Here is an 18,790-nt window from a genome sequence, read left to right as displayed (position 1 = left end):
CCCACATGTTCTCATGATGATCCACTCACTGTGATAGTGATAACTCCTAAGTCCTGGCATGTTTTCACACTGTCAGTCACATTTCTGACAAGGCTGGATAATTTTATATTAAGAAGATTACAATGGACATCCTCTTACATGATACAACTGGATCCCATGTTGGTCATTTAATTTTTTAAAAAGCAGATAATACAGGAATCCATTAAAAACACATATACACTGTAATATAAAATACAACCATAGTAAAAAAAATGCAACCATACTTCTATTCATGAACTCTTTGAGCACAGATAGGTCCATTGATTGAAAATTCTCACATAAGCCATCCATACTACAATGAATAAAATTTCCAGTGTATTTTTAAAAGCACAGCAGGAATTTAAGATGTGTGAAACAATCTGTGTGCAGAAACCTCTCAGGATTTTTATTATTTTTCCCCAATTCTTTTCTGTCTTGAATTTTACCTTTTGTAGCAATTAAAAAAAATCTATTTACATATACTAAGTCTTCCAAAGCTGTCAACTTTGTTTTCTTACCAACAGTTCTCCTTAACACTGAGGTTTCATCGTTTTTTTTTTTTTTTTTCTTTCTGATATTTAATTAAACTACAGATTATAAAACAAGTACAAGTATAAATGAGTTCAAGAGCAAACTACTCACTCTGGGTAAGCATTCAATGCAACTAGCGGAAATAAAAACATTTGGGTGGACTGGTGAGTAGCCTACCAGCCATGAGGATTCAGCATGCTGTGGGCATCGGTCGGTATATTTCATGGAGAACGATGGTTAAACTGGTTAATCTGCCTAATCTTGAGGCACCCAAGTGAAGGCAGAAGAACGAGCCTGCCTAGCAAAGCCACGTTAAGTCAGGAATTACGGAGGCAAGCGGCACAATATTTCTAGACATAATCCTTTAAAAATCTTAAGAGAGATTTGTAGATTTATACATGGAACAATAAGCTATTTTAAAAATTAAAATGTAAAAATTATAAATAATCCTAACAGAGAGGCATGTCTATTCATGGCAAATTTTGTACGTCCTTAAGGACTGTGAAAAACTTATTTATTCTACACATACTTACGATAACGGAATGCCTTCCCCAGTGAAAATTAAAAATTAAGATTTCTGAGATCCTACCCTCCTTTTTTGATTGTTTAATATTCAAGTGACTATCATCAAAAGGTTTTTTAAAAACGTAATCTTCAGGGAACACAGAAAACCTTCCTGTTGCCAATATTAAAAAAAAAAAAATTAACAATAAGTTACCAGTTTCTAATATTGTAGAAATGTGCTACATGTGGTACCTGTGAGAGGGGCACTCATCTCACTAACATCCACGGAGTACAGAAAGAAGAATCCAGAACTTGCATGACATTGATCTATACCACCAACTTTGGGGGGCTACTAATTTTGTTTTTGTTCCCCAAAGTGAGCTTCTCACCTATTTACAAAAAAGCTTCCAAATACAAGTACAGGAGTTAAATAAGACCATTAGAGGAAGTAACATATTTTGCTTTCCTGTAACCTATAAAGGAAAAAGAAAGACAACGTCTGAAAAATAAATTGTTACAATTTGTTTGTATGTTTTTCTTTCTTTTTCTTCCATTAATGTCTTTGAAGAGCAGTTCCATTTCTTTTTTCTTATTATATGCTCCTCATGCTTTTGAAATATTAGCAAACCACTCCATAGGAAAGAACTTTTAATGAATATTGGTACTAAAAAATCTAGATATGATACAATAATCAATTTAGAGTTTGTTCAAATGTGAGAGCTTTAATTGGCCTATGGGTGGGTGAGATGTGCTGTTAAATATATCATATTCAGGTGTGTGTGTGTGTGTGTAAGATACTGTGGCATAAACTGAATTATTGTCTTGGGTAATATGTAACACTATTGAACCTTTTGAAAATGGTCTCTCACTGTGAACGTTGTCGTACAAAAAAAAAAAAAAAAGAAAGAAAGAAAGGAAAAAAGGCCTCAGTACTGAGACAGAACTGAAGTTGACATTTTTGCATCAGCTGTGTTCTTGCCTGTCTTTCACTATTAACTTGATTGGTTTTTTTTCTTCTCCTAATGTTATATAAGATGCTAGTCAACTAAATGAGAGGGAAAAGAACACTTTAGGAGGATTTCAAATCTTATTTTAAACACTGATATAAAATAATATACATGAGTCCTGGTGCACAAATTGATTAGGAGTAATGAAAACCATGATAAACACATTATATCACATCATCATTTAACATTGCCCTCAACACACCAGCCACGAACTCAATCATTTACTGTAACTAGAGTCAAACAGGAATCCAGCCAAAACAAGTCTGTTCAATTAGAGTCACAGCAGGAATAGCCTTTATACCTTTTATCCTGAAGATTAGTTATTTTCCCAAAGCATCCAAACAGACCATACACATAAACAATTCAGCGGTAAGTGATATACTGCAAAATCTTCAGTCATTCAGTAAATCTTGGTCAATACTCGCTTATATGTGAAATATAATAGGCATAAAACTAGCTTAATGTGTAATATAAAGGGCAATAATTCAAAGCCTTCCTAGTTACTGAAAAGAGTCTCTCTGAGAATAGTGACTTCACTACGTAATTGCTAATCGGTAAGTGAAAAAACAGCACATCGGAAGGGCTGTGAGCTGCTGGAAAGTTTGTGGTTTTCTTCCTTTGTGACTGTTGTTGCCCCATGACCAGTAAGGGTCAACGTGACCACAGGTCATTTTTTCAGGGCCTCAGCTTCGCCAGTTCCCTAAAATGAAAAGCTGGGTGCTTCGGGTATCTCAGGAAACCGTTCAGCGGAGCTTCTGATTTTACAAACAGAGAAACTAAGCCTGAAAAAGGTAAGAGATTTACCCGAAGCTACAAGACAGCGGCAGAGCAGGACCCAGCACTCAGAGCCTCTTGGGGGTTCAAGCGACTATTAGATCAACTGCAGAAGCACATCTCTATCTTTACCACCATGCCCTCTCCACGTGGCCCACACTTTCACAAGGGAAACCAGAATCTTCTTCAACCATGATTCGCAACAACCTCAAAGTTAGGTCCATGCCATCCTGACATATTACTTACAATGGTCATTAGCAAAACTCTCACTGAGTGTATGTGTTATAGCTCAAAGAGGGTATCAGAACAACTTGTGATTGAATAAAACTTACAAAAACAGTACTGAGCAAACTTTTTGAATGTAAACGGTCTGATTTAGAGAAAAAGGAATGAGTTCATCATCAAGAGAGAACATCTGACATCAATTAACTCTCATTTACTTTAAAGGGGAGAATTAAACACAAAATTACCTTTGAAGGTTTCAAGTTCCTTCCTGTAGAAAAAAAGAAAATGTGAATTTTATTTATTTGAAGTATAATTAACATACAGCATTATATTAGTTTCAGGTGTGCAACATAATGATTCCACAATCCTACACATCACTCAAGGCTCACCACAATAAATGCCATCACCATCTGTCCCCAAACAACAGTATTACAATATTATTGACTATATTCCCTATGCTGTACTTTTCATGTCTGTGACTTATTTATTCTATAACTGGAAATCTGGGGGTGCCTGGGTGGCTTGCTGGGTTGAGCGTGGCAACTTCGGCTCAGGTCATGATCTCGTGGTTCATGAATTCGAGCCCCACATCGGGCTCTGTGCTGACAGCTCAGAGCCTGGAGCCTGCTTCAGAGTCTGTGTCTCCCTCTCTCTCTCTGCCCCTCCTCAGCTCACGTTCGCTCGCTCTCTCAAAAATTAACAAACATCAAAAAAAAATTGTAACTGGAAATTTGTCCCTCTTCATCCCCTTTATTTATTGCACCCATCTCTCTACCCAACTCCCCTCTGGCAACAAACCATCAGTTTGTTCTTTTCTGTATTTAAGAGTCTGGCTTTTCTGTCTGGTAAGAAAATGTATTTTTGGTTTTAAAGTCATCTATTCCCAATGGAAACTGCTCTTAGACTATAATAAAAATGTATACACTTCAAAGGCGCAGAGGGGCACCTGGGGGGCTTAGTTGGTTAAGCATCCGACTGTTGATCTCAGCCAGGCCATGATCTCAGGGTCTTGACTTCAAGTCCCATGTTGGGCTCCACAACAGGCATGGAGCCTACTTAAAAAGGTAAATCAAATAAATAAATTAACTAAGTAAATAAAAGCCCAGAGTGCTATTTCTGGATGTTCACATATACTTTACTGAAATTATCAATACAATTAGTCTAAAGCTACTATTTTCAGTTTTTCTGCTATTACCTTATTAATGGCTTAAAACAAAATCCTGCCAGAATTTAAAGAATTAAAACACTGAAACACTTATATAAAAAAAAAAAAAGGTATTTTTATGCCAGCTATGAACCATCTCATATATATGAGTCAGTTTATAAAAGCACTTAACAATTTTCCCTCCACTGATCAATATTAAATAATAGATTTTTAAGACCCGTTAGTTAAAAGTCATCCAGAATAGGTGCCGTTATTTCCCCTTTTAAGTGAAAGAGAAAAGCACATATCAAAGGACTGCGGTCCATAGCTCATCCTGACACAAAAGGGCCAAGCCTCCAGGAAACTGTCTGGTTTGTAATTCTGTCAGTGTCAATTAAGGATCCTGAAATACCAAGTTTCCTGGGGAAATGCACAACAGCAGAAAACAGATAAACAATCATAAAACAAAACATTTTTGACATAGCAAGTTTTTTTCAGGTTTTCCTTCATAATTTCATAACTATATTTTTCATCATGATTAATAAAAATAAAAAGTAATTTGGGGAAGGTAAATTTATTTAGTAAAAGCTTGTTATCCCCCTCAAAATAGGAGACATTCATCTTTATTTGCACTCTGGGCTTTACTAAAACCTAGGGATATTCTGAATTCTCAAATCCACTCTCCACACTACTAATTACAATACCCCTCATGTTCCAAAATAGTTGACTACAATTAACAGCTGGTGGAGGGGACGGGCAAGCTGCCTGCCGGAAGGCCAAACACAGAATACACTTGTCACAGCCAAGGGAAGGCTCTGAAGTCAGATGGTCACCTCCCTCCTCTTTTCTGAAAACACAATGACTCCTTGTAACAACGCTCCAGTGCCACAGTTCATTAAGACAAAGATGGTTATTTTCAATCCCATCTTTAAACAAAAAAAAAAAAAAAAGAAAGTGCAATTGTTTTCCTTCAGCCCATAGTCCCACTTCATTCTGGAAAGATTATTTAGGTCAAGTTAAACATGCCTAAGACTTACTTTATCCTCTGATGATGGGAAGAAGCTGAAAATACGTAACCAAAAGGCAAGATGTAAGAGAACATCTTGCAAAGACACCTTCAATTTACTCCCCACCGATGCCCTCACAGGAGCGATTCTCTAAGCCCGCTGATGGGTGGAAAAGGTGAAAGAGCCCTCAGCTCCATATTCTAACGAGTAAGTCTTTCTTTGACTATAGGCTTCAGAGTGCACTGGCTTTCCACCTTTTAGAATATGTAACAGTGAGCAAAATTCCTATAAGGTACCTTCTGTTTTCAAAAGCCAGAACTCAAGAGTAATAATTTCAGAGACTTTCTCTCCCCCACCCCCACATCCCCAAACGGCAACAGCTACAAGACACATAATACCACGTCTGTTTCATCGACGGGTGGCCACCCGATAGAGGGACGCGGCCCTTCGTGAGGAGGCCCATGCTCACCTCCCCAGCTTTGGGCCGCCTCCTCAAGTCAAGAGAAAAGTCAAGAGAAAAGGGGAGAAGCCTAGCAGCACGCGCTGCATACGCATCCCCTATTTATGGACTATCATGACCCACAACTGTTCGTTAAATCTCCAAAAAACTTCCTTCCAGACGTTAAATCATTCCTGTGCCCATTTCCTAAAAAAGAAGACTGGCCGAGGTAGCAAAGGGAAGGATAGGTGTGGTTTAAAGGAAAGATCAGTGTTAATGGAACTTTCGTTAAAAGTTGGTTAACAATGAGCGGCGCCTGGGTGCTCAGTCGGTTAAGCGTCCGACTTCGGCTCAGGTCATGATCTCACGGTTCGTGGGTCCGAGCCCCACGTTGGGCTCTGTGCTGACAGCTCAGAGCCTGGAGCCTGTTTCAGATTCTGTGTCTCCCTCTCTTTCTGCCCCTCCCCCACCCGTGCTCTTTCTCCGTCTCAAAAATAAATAAACATTAAAAAAAATTAAAAACAAAATTTTTAGAAAATGTTTATTCATCTCTGAGAGAGACAGAGACAGCACGAGCAAGGGAGGGGCAGAGAGAGAGGGAGACAGAGGATCCTAAGCAGGCTCTGCACTGTGAGCACAGAGCCCGATGCGGGGTTCGAACTCGTGACCCGTGAGATCATGACCCGAGCCTAAGTCAGACGCTTAACCGACTGAACTACCCAGGGGCCCAGTGTTCTGGAACTTTTAAAGAACTGACAAAGCAGTGGCTCTGAAATCAAGTAAAGATTTTATTTTATTGAATAAAATCTTTATTTTATTGAAATTTTATTTACTGAAATCAAATAAAGAACTGACAAAGCAGTGGCTTTGAAAAAAGCCTTGAAATCTCCTAGTTTTTAGGGCGGAGTCCACGTTTATCGGCAGTACTAAGCATCTGGAAATAACAGACATAAGAGAGGGCAAGGCATGCCGGGCCGAGCAGACGCGACAGTGAAACTGCAGACATGGAGGCCACATGATGCAGGCTCTGTATTCAGGCAAGAGCAAACACTGGAGGACGGCAGGCTGAGCGAACGGAAAGAGTGGGAGAGAAGGTTAAAAAGGTAGAGGGTTCCGAGTGCCAGGCTAAACGGATCTGGTTTTATTTTTAGCAGGATAGCATGAGCAAAGCTGCGCTTTAGGAAGAACATTCTAGCTGTGACGGATAGATCCAGTGACAAGGGGAAGAACAAAAGCAGGCAGCGCTCAGGAAACTATCGGAGGAGTTTGAAGAAGAGCTAATTAGTGCCTGGGAAGAGCAACATCAGTGGCAAAGGCGACGAACAGGAGGAGGTCCGTTTGAAAACGCCACGGAGAAGACTCAACAGTCTGGGCAACCGATCCCACAGGGATCCACGGAGGGAGGAGAGGAGTACATTCATCCAGCGGGTTCCAGTCTGGACCCCTGGAAGGCAGGCGAATTCATTAAGAGCAGAACACTCAGGAAGGGGAACAGACTTTGGAGGGCAGCGCATGAGTTCAGTTTGGAATCCGATGAAATAATCTGGCGATGCTGAAAGACAGGACTCCCACCCGCTGAGTAGGCTACTCAAAACTCTAGCTCTTCCAGATTTGTACTTCCTTGCTTCCCAGTCTTGGACAGATTCCAACCTGGCCTCCAGACACCACCACTGCACTGTCAAGGTCACCAACAATCGTATGTTGCCAAATGCAGAGATCACTTCTAACTTTCCATCTGAATCCCTCAGCAGCATTCGACCCAACTGGCAATCCCTTGAGAAAGTTTCCTCTAGTTTCTCTCTCTTCCTTGGATTCTTCTGCTAGCCACCCCCCCCCCCCCCACCAACCTCTTCCAGACCACTACACTCTCACTGCAAGACTGGTTGGGGGCTCCCTTTCTCTTTCGCTTACATTCCCTAACAAGGTAACTTCATCCAGCTACGCAGCCTTAAATACTATCTGTATGCTGACTTCTTGATTTACAGATCTGTTCTCTCTCATATGCAACTGCGGTTCAACACCTCTACTCAAGTAGACCAGGCTTCTCAGACAGCATTTACACAACGGCCTATTCTTCTGCCAGTCTCCTCCTGCATGTCCATTAATGGCATTACCATATTCCTCAAGTTTGGCTTATCCATGCCTTCGCTCTTCACGTCCAATCCATCAGGATACCTTGTCACTTGTATCCCAAAACATATCCTGAATGCACCCATTTCTCTCCATGATCACTGTTATCAACCTTGTATCCCTTTTCTTATATGGCATGCAATCTTTGTCGTGTTCAGTCACTCATTCAGCAAAATGTTTATCGAGCCTTAGACACTAGAAATAATGTGAAGTTTGGAATATGCATGCTCCATAACCTCAAAGGAGACACAGAAGTAATAATGCAACAACGGAAATCGATCCTACAACGTATCACTCTGGTAATGCCAAGTTTCTACAGGAATAAAGAGGAGGGGGCAACTCAGACACGTTGGTCTGCAGCAAAGGCTTTCTGAAGGCGCGGGGACCGGACTGCGTTTCGAAGGAGAGTGTACCTACGATGACGATGGCCAACATTTACTGAGAACATGGCAGACATGTTACTCCTAGCCATTACGTAACACTCCCCGTCAACCAAATGAAGAGGTTAAACAGGCGTTTTAACACCCGGTCACGCTCCAAACTCTACTAGAAATGGAACAATGATCGCTGTAAAACAGCTTTCAAGTTCATCTTTTCCACAAAGACATCCCTGACACCCAACTGGTGATCGCCTCATACCCAAGCTCCCATAGGGCTTAACTCTGTCAGTTTTCTAAAACGTCACGTGCTGCCTTGTGATGCAGTTATTTCCGTACAGATATCAACGCCACAGTTACACTGCTGAGCTCCTGATGTGCAGAGATCCCGGCTCAACCACCCTGACCGCACACGGGCAGGGTCAGACCCAACCGACATGCAGAAAATCAAGGTTATCAAGTACTGTGGCTGCGAAATGACTAAGATCTGCTTCTTCAAGGAAGCCCTTGCTGTAACTACAGAGAATTTCATTCTTTATAAAAACATTTGGTCATATACTATCTCATTTGATAATAACTTGTTTGTCACTTTCATTTCCAAAAATTGGAGTCTCTTATTTTTCGTAATTTAATAGTATTTTCAGAAGGTCGCAGAAATAGAAAGAATTGAAATACTCTTCTAGATTTTACCGTATCTTAAAATTTACTCAGTTCAGCAAGCGCTTTATAAAATTCAGCATAACGAACCCTGAAACTAAAACATTTAACAAGTAACACCAGACTCAAAATCTAATAATATTTCCAAAGGGTGATAGTGCTATTTAATCATTTTCTCTACAGGGGTTGAGTTACAAGGGCAGAATGAAAAAGAAAAAAAAAAACAAACCATTATACTAATATATAAATCTATGGAATGTTCCAGAAAATGTATTAAATCTGTATATGTATAGAAATCAACTAAATCAGACTCACAGATGCAAACTTAATAGATTGGAACCACTGGATAAATATCTCCATGAACACGATCATCTCACAGATGGAAGCATACCTTCTCTAAATACTAAACTGCTTCCCCTCGGACAAACCCACGACAGAAAGCTAACACGATGAGTCTGTATGGCAAGACATCACATTCAAAATGCCAACCGCGGTACAACTCTTCACGTTTTTCTTCACATTTGAAAATATTTAGGGGTAATTTTTTTTTTTAAGAACGATCAGCCAATACTTTTCTAGAACAGACTTGAAGTTTCCCTTTGTTATGGCTGATGGATGGAATCGACCACCGTAACTAACTGTTCACAGGAAAGATCTCACAAAAAGGACCACCTACCACTCATTATCACCAGGTCTGCATTATCACCAGGTCCCAGCATTCCACAGTTATGAAAATGTGCATCCTTACAGGCTTGCTGGGTTTGTGGCTGACAGGGCAGAAGGTGGATGGGGGGGAAGGCTTGGGAGGAAGAGAGTTGGTCTTCTAGCTTGAAGTAAACTTTCTCAAAACCATCTGTATCTTAGAAATCCCTGTTGTTATTTACTCCTTACACACATCCTGCCCAGGGGATGTATTACACAACATAAAACATTTTGTTTTATCTGTAAAACGAAACTTCTTGAAAAGCAGCTAACTTATCATAAAAACTGCACTAAGTCCTTATTTATCATGCTATTAATATAGTTTTATGTACTTACCTACTTTGGGAAAGCACGGCCTAAAAAGTAATAAAATGACAGGAACCTACAATATTGGCATCCAAAGTTGAAAAGAACCTGAATAATGGCAATTAAAGATTTAGAATTTAAAAAAATTCTCCCTCCCGCCTCCCTGCCACAACAAGATAATGAAGGTCTAGGAAATGGGCTGGTTGGTGGCAGCACTAAGTTTTGTGTAGATTAAATTCCCCCCAAACTTATAGGAAAATTACTTTCCTAGACCTGTTTTCCATTCAAATCTGTCTGATTTGGAGGGGGACACAGGAGGGTGGAGGAAGCAGGATAAAGAAGGACGAGATAGGGAGAAGGAATATTATATAGTGAGGAAGAGCGGGCTTGAGGATGAAAAGCTACACGGTTGACAAGTGACAGCACTGGGGAAGAAAGTCCGCGCCTCTCTGGCACTCTATGCACGTGCCATCTGTGGTACCCAGAATGCAGGTCAAGGGCACACGGCCTCCGTAAGTGCAAGTTGTGACCGACCTGAGATACTTCAGCCCCAAGAGAAAGCAGCGGGGTAAACCACCAAGTCTACTGGATACCAGAGTCACATTTATTAAACTCAGAGACACCCCCCGAATTTTGGGGTATCATTTGGGTCCACTCAGCTCTATGCAAGCACATTCCTCTTTTAAGAAACTGATGAAAAAAATAAATAAATAAATAAAAATAAAAATAAAAAAAAAGAAACTGATGAGACTAAACTTGAAAGCCATCATCACGGATGTAAACACACCCCAGAAGACATCTCGTGAGTTCCAAAGTCTGTTCAACACCTTTATTCTCACTGATGTACTGAAAAGTGTTCAGTGACTAACCCACGACAGCTAATGGACTGATTTTTTAAATTACAAGATAAGTGAGGGACGCCTGGGTGGCTCAGTCAGTTAAGCGGCCGACTTCGGCTCAGGTCATGATCTCACAGTTCGTGAGTTCAAGCCCCGTGTCAGGCTCTGTGCTGACAGCTTGGAGCCTGCTTTGGATTCTGTGTCTCCCCCTCTCTCTGCCCCTCCCCTACTCACGCTCTGTCTCTATCTCTCAAAAATAAACATTAAAAAAAAAAAAAGAATCCAATACCTTTGTATTACTGATTTTTTTTTTTTTTTAATTCACAATGGCCACCCAGCTTCCTAAAAAAAGAATACTCTATCACTCACTATTGCCGAGGCAGTGGTCTGCTGTTTCTTGGCATTGTACGGCCAGCCACACACCTGGCACTGTATGTCCCCACAGGTGTGGTGAGTCTGTGGCTGGTAAGGTAGAAGGTGGATTAAAGAAAAACATCATGCATTCCACATCCAAATGTATTCACGATCCAGTGGTACCACTACTGAAAAACCACGCTTGCTCATTTTTAAAATTAGCAGTCACGAGAGCTGAGGTGGTCAACGCTCGGAGAGAAGCGAGACTATTTTCATTCTCCACAGCATCCAATCCCAGTGTGGATAGCTTTCTGTGGAGCTGATATCTGATGTATATTTTTTTCATTTTATTTAGAGAGAGACAGAGGGAGAGCGAGTGGGAGAGAGGGACAGAGGGAGAGAGGGGGTGATGGGCAGAAATAGGGAGAGACAGAGAAAGAGAAAGAGAATCTTAAGCAGGCTCCACGGTGAGCGTGAAGCCCAACATGGGGCTACAGCACAACCCTGGGACCCTGATCTGAGCCAAACCAGAGTCAGACACTCACAACTGACTGAGCCACCCAGGGGCCCCGGAGCCGGTGTAATATAAAGGGTATGAACAGACTTCTAAGTCAGAGACACATTGGTCTGGTGTAGCTTTGCCACTTTCTGGCTCTGCAGCTCGGGGTAAGTTATCTCAACTCTCTTAGTCTGGGGGCGCCTGGGTGGCTCAATCAGTTAGGTGTCCGACTTCAGCTCAGGTCACGATCTCACGGTTTGTGAGTTCGAGCCCCATATCGGGCTCTGTGCTGACAGCCGGGAGCCGGGAGCCTGCTTGGGATTCTGTGTCTCCCTCTTTCTCTGCCCCTCTCCTGCTCACACTCTGTCTCTCAAAAATAAACACTTAAAGAAATTAAGCTCTCTTAGTCTGATTTTCCTTGATAAAAAGAAGAGTACGCATATTCAGATCATCATTATGAGAATTCTCTGAGTTAATTTAGACTACAGCTTTTTTTTTACCTTTTTAAGTAGGCTTCACACCCAGCACAAAGCCCAACATGGTCTTGAACTCACAACTCTGAGATCAAGACCTGAGCTGAGATCAAGAGCTGAACATTTAATTGACTGAGCCACCCGGGTGCCCCTAGACTACAGGTTTTTAAAAAATGTTTATTGGCGGGGGGGGGGGGGGGGGGCGCGGGCGCCTGGGTGCCTCAATCAGTTAAGCGTCTGACTTCCTCTCAGGTCATCTCACAGTTCGTTGAGTTCAAGCCCTACGTCAGGTTCTGTGCTGACAGCTCAGAGCGTGGAGCCTGCTTTGGATTCTGTGTCTCCCTCTCTCTCTGCCCCTCCCTTGCTCACACTCTGTCTCCCTCTCTCTCCTTCAAAAATAAATAAAAAATTTTTAAAAAAAAGTTTTTTTAAAAGTTTTTTTAGCAGGGGAGGGAGAGGAGAGAGGGAGAGAGAGAATCCTAAGCAGTTTCCACACACAGCACAGAGCCCCATGTGGGGCTCGAACTCACAAACCATGAGAAAATGACCTGAGCCAAAATCAAGAGTCAGACACTCAACCTACTAAGCCACCCAGGCATCCCCAAACTACCGTTTTTAAGCACAGTACCCAGTACCCAGTAAATGCTACTGTTACCTAACATACCACCATAACTTAGCTTTTACCTCAAAGATGATGAGAAGTCTTAATCATATCTGTATTTTAGGGGGAAAAAAGGAATACCAGTAATAAAAATGGTCTGAAGGACATGACTGTAGACAGACTAATTAGGAAGCTATCACTATAACTGAGGCTGCACAGATGTGGGCTGGAAAGGACCAGTGAAGACAGAAAGGCAAGAACAGAGTCAAGGAATATTGGGCTGGCCTGGGAACTGAACGGAGACGGCAGGAGAGGGAGAGAGGGACTATGACGTACTGCATCACAAATGAGCCCTCAACAGGTACAAAAAGACTGAGATCGTACCAGGCATATTTTCAGATCACAATGCTATGAAACTTGAAGTCAAAACTTGAAGAAAAAATTTGGAAAGCCCTCAAATACATGGAGGTTGAAGAACATCCCACCAAAGAATGAATGGGTTAACCAGGGAACTAAAGAACAAATTAAAAAAAAAACAAAAACATGGAAGCAAATAAAAATGAAAACACAATAGTTCAAAACCCTTGGGATGCAGCAAAGGCAGTCCTAAGAGGAAAGTACACTGCAGTTCAGGCCTATCCCAAGAAGCAAGAAAGGTCCCAAACACACAATCAAACCTTACACCTAAAGGAGCTAGAGAAGGAACAGCAAATAAAACCTAAAGCCAGTCTCAAGCCAGCAGAAGAAGGGAAATAATAAAGATTAGAGCAGAAATAAACAATATAAAAATAAAAAGAACTCCACAGTAGAACAGACCAATGAAACAAAGAGCTGATTCTTTGAAAGAATTAACAAAATTGATAAACCCCTAGCCAGACTTATCAAAAAGAAAAGAAAAGGACCCAAAAAAAGATAAAATCAGGAATCAAAGAGGAGAGATCACAACTAACACCATAGGAATACAAACAATTATAAGAGAATACTATCAAAAATTATATGCCAACAAATTGGGCAATCTGGAAGAAATGGACAAATTTCTAGAAACTCACAAACTACCAAAACTACAACAGGAAGAAACAAAATTTAAACAGAACTGAATCAGTAATCAAAAATCTCTCAACAATCATCCTGGGCCAGACGGCTTTCCAGGGGAATTCTACCAGACGTTTAAAGAAGAGTGAGTACCTATTCTTCTCAAACAGTTCCAAAAAACAGAAATGGAAGGAAAACTTCCAAACTCATTCTAAAAAGCCAACATTACCTTGATTCCAAAACCAGACAAACACCCCAGTGTAAGGGAGAATTACAGGCCAAGATCCCTGATGAACATAAATGAAAAAGTTCTCAAGATATTAGCAAATTGTATTCAACAGTACATTAAAAGAATTATTCACCATGATTAAGTGGGATTTATTCCTGTGCTGCAGGGCTGGTTCAATACTCACAAATCAATCAACATGATTTGTCATTAATAAAAGAAAGGGTAAGAACCATATGGTCCTCTCAATAGATGCAGACAAAGCATCTGACAAAATACAGCATCCTTTCTTGATGAAAACCCTCAACAACATAGGCATAGCTGGAACATACCTCAACATCATAAAGGCCATACACTAAAGGCCATATAATATCATCCTCAAGGGGGGAAAACGGAGAGCCTTTCCCACTAGAGTCAGAAACAAGACAAGGATGTCCACTCTCACCATTACTACGTAACACAGTACAGATGTCTTAGTCTCAGCCATCAAACAACAAAAAGAAATAAAAGGCATTCAAATTGGCAAGGAAGAAGCCAAACTTCTACTATTTGCAGACATGATACTCTATATAGAAATCCCAAAAAGACTCCACCAAAAAACTGCTAGAAGACATGAATCCAGTAAAGTCATGGGATATGAAATCAACATGCAGCAACCTGTTGCATTTCTATATACCATTAATGAAGCAGCAGAAAAAAAAAAATCAAGGAATCCATCCCATTTGCAATTGCACCATAAACAGTAAGATACCTAGGAATAAACCTAACTAAAGAGGTAAAAGAGCTATATTCTGAAAACCACAGAACACTTATGAAAGAATCTGAAGAGGACACAAAGAAATGGAAAAGCATTCCATGCTCATGGACCGGAAGAACAAACACTGCTAAAATGTCTATACTACCCAAAGTAATCTACACATCCAATGTAAGCCTTATCAAAATACCACGAGCATGTCTCACAGAAGAACTGGAACTAACAATCTTAAAGTTTGCATGGAACCACAAAAGACCTGAATAGACAAAGCAATCCTGAAAAATAAAAAACTGGAGGCATCATGATTCCAGATTTGAAGCTATATTACAAAGCTGTAGTCATCAAGGTAGTATGGTACTGCCACAAAAACAGACACATAGATCAATGGAACACAACAGAAAACCCAGAAATGGACCCACAACTATATGGTCAACTCATCTTCAACATGGCAGGAAAGAACATCCAACGGAAAAAAGACAGTCTCTTCAACAAATGGTGTTGGGAAAACTGGACGGTGACATGCAGAAGAATGAACCTGGACCACTTTCTTATACCATACACAAAAATAAATTCAAAATGGATAGAAGACCTAAATGTCAGACAAGAAATCATCAAAATCCTAGAGGAGAACACAGGCAGCAACCTCTTTGACCTTGGCTGGAGCAACTTCTTACTAGACATGTCGCTGAAGACAAGGAAAACGAAAGCAAACATGAACTATTGGGACTTCATCAAGATAAAAAGTTTCTGCACAGCAAATGAAACAATTACCAAAACTAAAAGGCAGCCTACAGAATGGGAGAAGACATCTGCAAATGACACACTGTATAAAGGGTCAGTATCTGAAATCTATAAAGAATTTATCAAACTCAACACCCAAAAAACAACCCAGTTAAGAAATGGGCAGAAGACATGAATAGACACTTTTCCAAAGAAGACGTCCAGGTGGCTAACAGACACATGAAAATATGCTCAACACCACTCATCATCAGGGAAGTACAAATCAAAACCATGATGAGATACCACCTCACACCTGTGAGACTGACTAAAATTAACAACACAAGAAACAACAGGTGTTGACAAGGATGCAGAGAAAGGGGAACCCTTCTGCACTGTTGGTTGGAATAAAAGCTGGTGCAGTCACTCTGGAAAACAGTATGGAGGTTCCTCAAAAAACTAAATAGAACTACCCTACGACCCAGCAACTGCACTATTAAATATTTACTCAAAGGATACAAAAACACAGATTCAAAGAGATAGATGCATCTCAATGTTTATAGCAGCATTATCAATAATAGCCAAACTATGGAGAGAGCCCAAATGTCCATGGATGAAGAAGATGTGGTATGCATACACACACACACACACACACACACACACACACACAGGAATATTAGTCAGCCATCAAAAAGAATGAAATCTTGCCAGTGGAGCTAGAATGTACAATGCTAAGTGAAATAAGAGAAAAGCAAATACCGTGTGATTTCACTCATATGTGGAATTTAAGAAACAAACAGATGAAAATATGGCAAAGGGGGAGGGAAAGAGGAGAGAGAAAAAACAAACCACAAGAGACTCTTAATGATAGAGAACAAACTGAGGGTCGATTGAGGAGGTGGGTGAGGGATGGGCTAGATGGCTGATGGGGATTAAGGAGGGCATTTGTGATGAACACTAGGTACTGTACGTAAACGATGAATCACTGAATTCTGGTCCTGAAATCAATATTGCACTATATGTTAACTAAAAAGAACAAAAAAAAGAGATTATGACGACTTGCATGTCTGTGGAATGGGTAAATCTGTAGATGGTGATACCTTATTGAGACGAGGAAAGGTCAAGTTTTGCTGTGGAATATAAGTTGGGGCAGGCTGCTCTTGAGACATCTGTTGAGAAATACAAGTAGAGATGTCCAGATGGCAACGGATTCTGAAGGTAAGAAGAGAGACCTAAACTAAGACAGTGATTTCCTAATGGTCACCACTTGGGTGGTAGATGAGCCAAGGATCTGGTAGGTGTTACCTAGGGAGGGTATGCAGAATAGGAGGAGGCAATAACCAAGAACAGAATCCAAGAGAATAACAGCATTAAAGCAACAAAAACTGAAAACTAATCTAGGGTAGAGAAGAAAATTTATGATGCTAGTATTGTAGAAGTCAAGAATGGACAGTTTCAAGAAGTCAGGTAAATAAGGATTTATTTGTCAATGGACTTAGCTACCTAAAAAAATAAGAAAAAAATACAGATCAAATATTTAAAGTGCATCATGGATTCTGTCTCTATTAATGTCTTCAAGTCATAAAACTTCATACAATTTGCTCTATTAACATTTTCATTTTTTAAAAAGTTTATTTGAGAGAGACAGAACAAGCAGGAGAGGAGCAGAGAGAGGGAGAGAGAGAATCCCAAGCAGGCTCTGCACTGTCAGAGTGGAGCCTGATGCAGGGCTTGATCTCACGAACCATGAGATCATGACCTGAGCTGAAACCAAGAGTCAGACGCTTGGTCAAGTGAGCCCCCCAGGCACCCCCCTCTATTAATATTTTACCTTTAGTGTGCCAGGCTTCTTGTCCATTCATTTAAATGAATAAATAATTCTTTCTAAAAGTTCGCTTATGAGGTAAAATAGTATTTTAACTTTCCTTGAGTCAGCCCAATGTTTATAATTTTAATGGATACTATGTTTTTAAATCTATGTAAAAGTACAGAATATTGCTTTCAAGGGATAAATTCTTATCTGATTAATCCTTGAGAGGTATGTATCAGCTTCTCTCTTCTCCTCCCCAAAGAAGTAATGTGTTATTTTACGACAGGAATGCACTTTGATATCAGTAAGAAGATGAACACCGTCATGAACAAAGCCTGACGTGAAACTTCCAGAGAGAAAGGAAAATGTTGCTCATGTTGGAGGAAAATGCCCCTCTTCTAAATCCAGGATCGGACCCTCCAGTAGCTAATGACTCCGTGCCCTCTGAAACAATCACAGTGCCAATTTTCTGAGGCAGAACGAAAGACTGGGAATGGTGGAAGGCAGGTGGGAATAGAGACCACAGAGAAACTGGGCCAATGTAAACCCTTGAGAGCGCAGCCCGGGAGGGTGAGAGAAACAGGCACCGGGGAGAGGGGCTGCTTTGCCCTGGTGTCTCCTGCCACTGAACGCAGAGTGACAGGCTGCTGAGCCTGTCGCATCTCCAGAACCCACCAAGAATTCCAGAAAAGTAACAAAAGCAAAGGGTCCCACCACGTTGTAGCCACGCTCACCTGAAGACTAAAACGACAACGGACTTCATACTTCCGAGAGCATCTCTGAAGAAAAGAGTAACCAATGAGGAAACGTGACAGACTCCGAAACGGTATCAGGCCACGTAAGATGTCAACTATTCCAAATGTAACAAGTTGGTTCTAGAACACCGAAAGTTATTATGGCCCCTGTAAATTATAACGCACAAGCTATAACCAATCTCTTCTTCAGAAAAAGGATCACCTCTTTGTAAGCCCAGGATAATCATAATGATGTCTGGCTGAATTTCAGTTAACCTTGCTTAAGATGGCTGTATTTTTAGTCTTGATCACTCTGAGCCACAAATACATACTCAAGTTTTCACTGTTTCTATTAAAGCAAACATCTGTATACTGAATCCCAATATACAGAACTGCATTTACACACCTGGGAGGAAAAGCTCAGGAAAACCATACTGCAAACCAGTTACAGAAGTATTATTTTTAAAGAAGAAGTCAGAACATGAGTTTCTCATGTTGATGGCAAACAGATACTCACTGTTCAAAATAAAGCTCGCAGAACTTAAAAACCAGTCCTAAACTATATTTACTGTCAACCCAAGGATCTAATAACCTGTTAAAATATTCTAGCTACATCTGTTCCTGCAGCTATGTATAAAGTGTGCAACCGTCAAGATTTCTTCTCTGATGCTTTGAAATAAGAATTTGTTGAATTCCTTGCCAACTCGTAAGCTTCGGTTTCATTTTGAAAGAAAACGTAAGATTTGATCACAAATTTACGAACCCAATAAATTCATAGCCTGCCATTAAGAGGTCATTGGCTTAGCAGGTTTGTAATTACTATAGTGTAATCAATATAATTTACTATCAATTAACCACCTGGGAACCATCTAAAACTTGCATCTAACAGGGAAGTGGAAAGTAAAAGGAAAAAAATGAAGAGACAGGTTT

The 18,790-nt window shown here is 40.6% G+C and overlaps 1 protein-coding gene across 2 annotated transcripts in view; it reads right to left on the bottom strand.

Moving 5' to 3' along the window:
• Positions 1 to 18,790, bottom strand: part of DTNBP1 (dystrobrevin binding protein 1) — a 131,159-nt gene that overhangs the window by 56,542 nt on the left and 55,827 nt on the right. For both annotated transcript variants that reach the window (XM_019420062.2, XM_053904885.1), the window contains exon 7: positions 3,305 to 3,327. In XM_019420062.2, coding sequence (XP_019275607.1) covers positions 3,305 to 3,327 — 23 coding nt within the window. The remainder of the gene's footprint in view (positions 1 to 3,304; positions 3,328 to 18,790) is intronic.

Source organism: Panthera pardus, unplaced genomic scaffold, assembly GCF_024362965.1.
Source record: "Panthera pardus isolate Hobbes unplaced genomic scaffold, ASM2436296v1 HiC_scaffold_17, whole genome shotgun sequence".
NCBI classification, from domain to species: domain Eukaryota; kingdom Metazoa; phylum Chordata; class Mammalia; order Carnivora; family Felidae; genus Panthera; species Panthera pardus.
The sequence above is the reverse complement of the archived record's forward strand: the minus strand, read 5'-3'. Positions and strand labels throughout refer to the sequence as shown.